The 8,872-nt window shown below is 36.4% G+C and overlaps 1 protein-coding gene across 1 annotated transcript; it reads left to right on the top strand.

The window, feature by feature from the left end:
- Positions 1–7,577: 7,577 nt before the first annotated feature.
- Positions 7,578–8,638, top strand: LOC110030857 (probable histone H2A.3). Its single transcript, XM_020733803.1, has 2 exons — positions 7,578–7,818; positions 8,239–8,638. The coding sequence occupies exons 1-2, from the start codon at positions 7,630–7,632 to the stop codon at positions 8,452–8,454; spliced, it is 405 nt and encodes a 134-aa protein (XP_020589462.1). The 5' UTR covers positions 7,578–7,629; the 3' UTR covers positions 8,455–8,638.
- Positions 8,639–8,872: the final 234 nt, after the last annotated feature.

The raw sequence follows: 8,872 nt of genomic DNA, 5'->3' as shown, positions 1-8,872 counted from the left end.
GGGCGTACACCGGGATTACAAGCGCTGTACATGGGGCGGACAACGTAGGTTACATCGGGCGTACACCGGGATTACAAGCGCTGTACATGGGGCGGACAACGTAGGTTACATCGGGCGTACACCGGGATTACAAGCGTTGTATATGGGGCGGACAACAGAGTTTACATCGGGATTACATGGGGCTTACACGCGCTGTACATGGTGCGGACAGCAGAGTTTACATGGGGATTACATGGGGCTTATACGCGCGGTACATGGGGTGGACAGCGGAGTTTACATCGGGATTACATGGGGCTTACAATGACGGGTCGGGTCCGCGGGTCACGCACGGTAAAAAGTATATTTTTATAGCGGTGGGACCGACTGAGCCGACGTGTCTTCCGTTTATTTGCTATCGCACGCAGCGCTCCGTGCGTCTTATGTACCCAAATTTTTTCCCATTAGCGGACATGCTATGATTGGTAAAAAGAAAATAAATTAAACTAAGAAAAAATTATATATAATATATATGCATATATACATAAATACACACATATTTAATACATAAATTTCAAATTGTTATTGTTATACGCCAACAAATTTTCATCATCAAAGACGAATCACGAGGCATAATTTGAATCTCGAAGTAATCTTTTGAGCAAGAAACATTCAAACTTCAATTAGGAGTCATCCAGAGCTCTCGCTTCTGCAAATTTATAGTCAAACAAAATTGATCGATTAGATAAACTGAATGATATCAAAATTAGTCAAATTGGAGTCAAATCAAACTTAGATCAAGTCATTAAACCACCGTTGCAATATTTTCGGACATAGTTTGAATATCAAATGAATGTTGAATCTAGTGAGCTCATGGTTGAATAGAATGTATTAGCAAGACGATTCCAACTAGACTAATATTTCTCAATTCCGACACAATTAAAGCAATAAAATGTCCATCAAATGTTGTTTAATCGAATAATGCTCTCCGAACCATCCGATCAAAATAGTTTATATTTTTGCATTAATTAAACAAAAACACTATAAATATAGCATTAGTCTTCTCGTGAGGGCGGAAAGGCTTGAGTCTTTAAAGAGAACTTGAAGCTTTGAGAAAGATCTTTGTCATTGTCGATCGTTGTCGGTCGTCGTCGACCATCACAGACCTTTGTCGATCACTACAAACTATCGTCGACCACTTTGGACCGTCGTTAGGACTGTAAACGAGCCGAGCTTGAGCGAGCTCAGGCTTGGCTCGTGTTCGGCTCGTTCCAAATAGCTCGTGTTCCAAAATCGGCTCGTGAACAATGTGTTCGTGTTCGGCTCGATTTAAATATTTGTGTTCGTGTTCGGCTCGAAGTTGGCTCGTTAAACTAAAATTGACAAAAATAAATGTAAAGTATGGGATTCGAACCTAGATCAATTCTATACAAAAAAAGACACTAACCACACTGTCACATGAGGTATTATAATTTAAACTTAGACATAAATATATATAATATATTATTGTATAAATAATATATATAATATATTGTTAGATAAAAAAATTATATAATTTTTTTTCGAACCATTTCGAGCCGAACACGAGCGAACAAACAGTTGTTCGTGTTCGGCTAGTTTACATTTTGAGCTTAAAATTTGTTCATGTTCAGACGAGCGAGCCGAACATGAGCTGTTCAAGAACAACGAGCCAATTTGACAGCCCTAACCGTCGTCAACAACCACCAATCGCCTCCACGCACAACGGTCATCGTTAACCACTACCGACCATCATTGACCATTGCTGACCGTCGTCAATCACCACCAATCGTCATCGACCACCACCAATTAGATACCGCGTGGGACAAAGAAGTCTTTGCAATCATTAACCTAAATGAATTTTTACAATTAGACTAGGCCCCGTTGTATTTTCCCTTTATGGGTTTTTCCACGTAAAATATTCTGATGTCATTATTAGTTGTTTTCATTAAATGTGTGCTTAAATCCAATGCAACGCTAAGATGATAATTCATTCCTCTACCGTCACAAATTTTCTAGCACGCATCAAATATAAAATTTATGCTTAAAAAACAAGAAAATAATAATGATAATATTTATGTAACATTAAAGTTTGAATATTATAAATACTAAAATTTAATTTTTGGTATTATATACATAAATACAACAAAATCATCGTGTTAATGCTTTAAAATTAAGAAGGGAAATTTATAGACATATCACCTATTTTAAAAGTATTTATATATATTATACCTACAATTTAATATTTACACTTTTAAAACCTTAGTATCATAAACAAAGGACTGAAAATTAATTTTCATTCCCCCTTTAGAAAGACAATTATCTCTTATGTGATGTAAAAATTTGAGTGGTCTAGATGTAAATATAAGATTTTAGGTGTTATACATGTAAATACATAGGAATTATGTGGGTAACAAATTTACAGCTATTTCATGTCTGATAAACCAAATTTAATATTTAATTCTCATGTCTAACGACTTTCAACATTTAACATATTTATTATGAGCAATTATAACAAATTTATTTTCAAGTAGATATATTTTGGTTGGGAGTTTAAAGACCGAGCAAATATCACGTATTGCAACCACACGTTCGAGCAATACTTTGGATGGGCCGTCATGTGATACACGACGACCTAACAATATTCGAACCCTCTGAACATAAATACAATATGATTTTATTGAAAATTATAGCTACAACTTATCAAGTTAAAAGTTATAATTTCATTAAAAAAATTCTAATCTCCAACATGCACTCAAATCAAATAATCATACAAAAATATATATATTTAACTAAGCCATTTATTTATTCATTATTCAAGACACAAAACCATACATTAGCCGTCACACATCATCCATGACAAGCTTAGCTTCATTTCCCACAGACTCAGTACCCGCCGCTGCCGCTGCCGCTGCCGCCGCCGCCCAAGCTCTTGCTGCCCGGCGGCCCGCCCCGCCGCCGCCAAAGCTCTTGCTGCACGGCGGCCCGACGGCGCACATGATAGGAAGGAAAACACCTCTCATCATCATGTCCTGACACCTACCATGACACTGACCGCCCTCCATCTCCTTCATCATCATCGCGCCCGTCATCATCTCTAGAAGCTCACACCGACACGTGTCTGAAACCTGCCGGAGCTGCTCGCAGCATTCCGGTGGGTTTCCGGCGACGTCGCTCCCGTGCTTGATGAATGTGCGGCAGATGGCGAGGGGGTACGTCTGCAACTCTTGGACGCACTGTTCGTATTCGGTGATCGGTTCGGCGGAGTGGAGGAGGGGGAGGAGGAGGAGGAGGGCGGGGAGGAGGAGGGAGGAAGTTATGTGTGTGGTAGCCATTGTTGTTTATGTGAAGTATTTAGTCTCTGGTGGGGTTTTATGAATGGCTGGGGGTTGGTACGTAATGCATGCATGCATGATTGCATGCAGATGATGGGTGTACGTGGTGGTTAGTATTGGTGTATCAGATGCACGTGTGACACATGCATGAGGATTGGGTGTCGCACGTGTGATGAAAAATGAAATGAAGAAAATATTTTGTTATTAGCTTAATTAAGGAAAAATAAGGTTAAATTACCTTTTAAGAATTAGTTATTTGGTATATCAGTTGAATGAGGATAACTTTTTTATTGATAACGGGAGTGGCGGAACTTTTGAATTAAAATAATTTGAAATAGTTGATAGAATTTATAATTTGAAAAATACTATATTATTTGTGGATGACGTAATCTGAGAATATAGAGGCTGAAAAATAGAAAAAAATATATTATTAGGTGTGAATGTTAAGTAACCATCTTTTTCAAGAGTAAGGGGTCACCTCTCAAAAGAGCTCTTCAGGTTTTTTTGTGGGTAGTCCAGGACTTAAATATTGTTTTTCGGTCTTACACCTAGCTGATGTGAGACTTTTTTGTCCGTGACGTTCTCCTTCACCCAATCATGTGGCGTCCTCGTCACGGATCAACTCCAACGAGGGTCTCATTAGACCATAGAGATTTCACACAGCTGACAGGCAATAACATGCTTTGATATCACTTTTCACCTCCCAAAAGAGCTATTTGAGGTGGTGGGTAGCCCAGGACTTAAATACTGTTTTTGGTCTTACACCTAGCCGATGTGGGACTTTTTTGTCCGTTACATTCTCTTTCACCCAATCATGTGACGCCCTCATCACGGATCAACTCCAACGAGGGTCCCATTAAACCATAGGAGAGTCCACACACCTGGCAGGTAGTAGCCTGCTTACCACTTTTCACCTCCCAAAAGAGCTCTTCAGGGTGGTGGGCAGCCCAAGGCTTAAATACTGCTTTTTGGCCCTACACCTAGTCGATATGAGACTTTTTCTTTGGCCCTACACCTAGTCGATGTGGGACTTTTTGTCCGTGACACACGGGTGAAAAACGGTCATGTGAGAAAATATCATGGGCATTAATATCATTTCAAGATTATTCTAGCTCCTCTAGGAGTAAATATAATAAGATGTGATTAGAATTTAGTACAAAAACTCTTCATTCCCAGGCACAACAGAAAAAATGGCGGTCCTATACCTATGGATAAATTTGCACTTATTTGTGATGGTTTGTCAACGATTGCAATTGAATTAATTTTTCAATGCTTTTCTTACGATTAAATCATAGCTTAAAAGTAAATCACATTTTTGACAACCTAAAGAAGATAACTAATGGTCCAAACTGTATTATTACTACATATTACTTTTTGATTGTTTTAACCCATCGGAAAGATATGAGTCAGTCTTTGATTGTTGATATCGAACGGTTCTGTTATTGTAACTAACGGTAAAGGAATTGTCGGAAACTGTCTTTATATCAAATCGATGTTTGAAATCTCACATTTCTTTCCTCTCACGCGTCTGAGCTCTGAACCAACCTGAAGCGCCCTTAGATCACATTTTTGTTAATGTTGATTGTTTTTCAAGTTCTTATAGTCAAATTGTAAATAATGTTGATTTTAATATTCCTCTAGGTTTTTATTTAATTTGAATAGTTGGTTTTTTTTGCATTTAGAGAATTTCTATCTTGGATAAATTTGAAATTTTGATTCTATTTTGTATAGTTTTGATGATGTATTTGATTGTTACATGCTCGAGACTTATCTACTTAGCACATAAATCTTAGGTTTTGTCTATCTAACATCCAATCTTTGATACTTACATACATGGCAATTTGGATTAGGGTTTAGCTATGTAAATATGTAAGAACTGTGTGCTACGCATGTGAATGACCTTTTTTAAGGTAAACTCTTATGTTTTTATGTATCTCACATTTTTTTTGTACTTATATACATGACACTTCGTTGCTTTAAACATATGCGTAACAAATTATATTTTATTTTATTAAATGCATGCCTAAGAATATTTGAGCTTAGATTTGAAAGAGATAAATAAATAAGAATTGCAAGTTATGGATGTAAACAACTCTTTTCTGAGTGTGACACCGACATTTGTTAGATTATTGATAGGTCGGGTAAAATGAGATAACTTTAATATTTTATGTTAGAGTTTCCGTGCTCTTTATTTTTATATAAAGACAATGACCTATGTTCAACACTTAACGTCTTTTTTTTTATGAATATGACACCAACCTTTGTCATGGTAAAACTTGTTGAAAAAATGGAGGGTTGCGTTATGTGGTTGATAGCTAATATAAAATTTGTCAAAAAAATCATGGCATGAATTCTTTTGATCATTGTATAAGTGTTGGGGCGTCTCCTAGAAGCAACACGTTGTATAGTTCGAATACAGTGAAAAGTGTGCAGGGGTCGTGTTGTTCTCATTTTTATGAGGTATTCCTCTCCATTTCCTTAGAATATAGAATATAATCTTAGGATTTGTTATTTGACTTTCTTAGAGGACTAGTCTGAGACCTACACTATTTAGAAATTCGAACAATTTCTTCACTCATTGTAGTTTCATATGGGTGGTTTCAAATCCAACGTTTAGTTTAGTCGATTAAAGCCGACATATCGAAGCTAAAGTTGAGTTTTCATAAGGATTTGCAAACCATACAGGGACCCCATGACGTACGACGATTGACTCGCTGCCGCGAGCAACTGCTTAACTTTGGATATTGCTTAGGCAATGATAGGTCAACAATTTGCTCGTTAAAAGGCTCTGATCATACCAAATAAGTACATCAAAAATTAAACAAGTCTAATTCTCCAAACAACAAGAATGTTAGCTATTAATATAAATAACTTACATGTACTAGATTGAGCCTCTTAAATGCTATGTCAATCTATGACGAATTCTAGCTGACATCGGTTGGTTACATCAACATTCTGGGTCTGACCTAATGATTGACCGGAGTGAAAAAAGATATATGCAAATAAAATCATAGCTGTGTAAAAGAAAAGAAATAATATGCTTTAAACAAAAAGAATGAAGTTTTATAAGATTCATACAAAATACTAACCGTTAAGAGAAAAAGAAAACCATTGATATATTCCAAAGGCCGATTCTGCCTTATTTTAAGGGCTATTGCATTAATTTGCTCAATGAATAAATCACATACCACAACAGACCAATTAAATAAGCTGAAAGTCTGTACATTCTCGCCAAAGATGAAAAGTTCTTTGGAAATACTAAAGTTACTAGAAAAGAAAAATAAATTCTATAACAAATACTTCAAAAATAATTCATCAAAAGGAGTAGAACACTCCTCACTTGAAACATTCATTATGTCTTTCTTAATTTGCCACACATCAACACTAGAAGAGAGAAATTTTTTCCACTTTGCTACTTCTCTATTCGACATTCCTATCAGAAGGACAATTTCATGAAAGATTATTCTTAGTTATTTCTCACCCATTTTGAATATCATTCGTTCATATTGCTAATATTTTAACATTTGCAGTGTCAGAACATTGTCTTGAGGATACACAAAGAGATCAAAAAAATTGATCTACATTCAATAGTTTCAAACTATTTCTGGTCTTCTTTGGCATGACAGACTTGACCTTATTAAGAACGTCTCTTACAGTAGATGAACATCTACAATTGAAGGACTTTGAGTTCACAAGCGTAAACAAAAAGTTGATGCAAAAAAAAAGTAGCAATTTAATTATCTATACATCAACAAAATGAATACAACAATAAAAAATCACACCTCATCTATCGAATCAGCCCCCGTTCCTATTATATATGAATCTCTTTAATTACTAAAAAGTCTATCTGAAAAGTTAATGATGAGGGGACGAATATATATTTTTATAATGTTAAGAAGTATAGCTATAAATAGTCCATGAATAATACTAATAAGTGTTAGGCTCTCTTTATTACTCCCTACCTTAGTTATTTTCTGATGAGGCGTTTGGATTTAACAATCATCTCTATTATTAGAAAAGGAATCAAGACCGCTTCAAACGGAGAAATTAAAATTTACATTTTGCCCACGCGGCGAAATTCCCCACGGGAGTAAAATTGACCTAACGGCCTCCACCTCAATCTGACCGTCCAATCATTCAAAACGAACGGCTAATGATAGCGATCCGCGAGAAATTAAACGATTGGTTCTTCTCACGCCCCCATCCTCTATATATAAATTAAGGATCGGAACAAATTGACAAAACTCTCATCCTTTTTCTTTCTGCTGGCCAGAACCAAACCCTAGAATCTTTCGTAACCATGGCTGGAAGAGGAAAGGCGATCGGATCCGGAGCCTCGAAGAAGTCCACTTCGAGGAGCAGCAAGGCCGGCCTTCAATTTCCTGTCGGCCGTATTGCTCGATTTCTCAAGGCTGGCAAGTATGCTGAGCGAGTTGGCGCCGGTGCTCCGGTCTATCTCGCCGCCGTTCTTGAATACCTTGCTGCAGAGGTATGACTGTATCTCTGATATCATACAGATTGTTATAAAACTTCGTTTTTTTTATTACTATAGATGCTTCGATGTATTTTCTTTGTGCTATTTCTGTTATTGCTGTTTCCGATGCCTGAACCTATGCGTTGGATGCTCGGAGATTTCTTTGGTTCTGTAATTTTTTTACCCTTACAGTTTTCCCTTATTTTGAACAGGATCCATATAAAATTTGATGTTGTTAGATAAATTATGTGATACTCGCTTAATTTTCTTTGGTAATACAACTTGCATTACAAAAAAAAAAAAAAAGTTTTGAAGTTTTGATTTTGCTGATCAGAGCTGATCAGATTTGAGTTTTTTAAAATCCAAAATTTTAAGGTTTTATGTCGGTTTTGATTTGTTCATTTATTATTATTATTTCTTTAATACTTTGATCAGGTTTTGGAGTTGGCCGGAAATGCTGCCAGGGATAACAAGAAGACTAGGATTGTGCCAAGGCACATTCAATTAGCTGTTAGGAACGATGAGGAGCTCTCTAAGCTTCTGGGCACTGTGACTATTGCTAACGGTGGTGTTATGCCTAACATTCACAACCTTCTTCTTCCTAAAAAGGTTGGGGGGACGTCTAAAGCTGGACCAGCTGATGATGAATGAAGACAGTTCAAATCAAAGTCTCAACTTTTTTATAATTTTTTTGGCTGTTTTATATGGATTAGTTCTTGTTTAGTGTTGTATGATCTAACTGGATTACTTTGTGTTTCTGTTTATGCTTTTCTGTTGGTGGAGAAGATGCCATGGATATAAAATTTTCTCTATTTATTGTTAAGTTTATTGATAATTGTTTCTTCTATTGGGTTAATTAGATTTTCTTCGGATGTGGGTATCACATTGGCAGCTATTCTATGTTGGAAATTATATAAAAGTTTCAATTTTTATGATGTCAATGAAATGTGCATGACTCTATAGAGTGTCGGATGATATTAAGATTACCAAATTGTTAAAATCAGGAGCAATTCCAACTTCTTTAAGGAGCTGCAGGTCAATAATAGCTATATTCAAAATCAGGATGACA

Source organism: Phalaenopsis equestris, unplaced genomic scaffold (genome assembly GCF_001263595.1).
Source record: "Phalaenopsis equestris unplaced genomic scaffold, ASM126359v1 Scaffold000761, whole genome shotgun sequence".
In the NCBI taxonomy this organism is placed as follows: Eukaryota; Viridiplantae; Streptophyta; class Magnoliopsida; order Asparagales; family Orchidaceae; genus Phalaenopsis; species Phalaenopsis equestris.
This window is presented reverse-complemented; position numbering and strand designations above follow the sequence as displayed.

Bases quoted from the DNA above. Each gene is read 5' to 3' on its own strand.
- LOC110030857 (XM_020733803.1), top strand. From the start codon at position 7,630: ATGGCTGGAAGAGGAAAGGCGATCGGATCCGGAGCCTCGAAGAAGTCC. The intron at 7,819-8,238 runs GTATGACTGTAT...TACTTTGATCAG, and splicing joins TTGAATACCTTGCTGCAGAG to GTTTTGGAGTTGGCCGGAAA.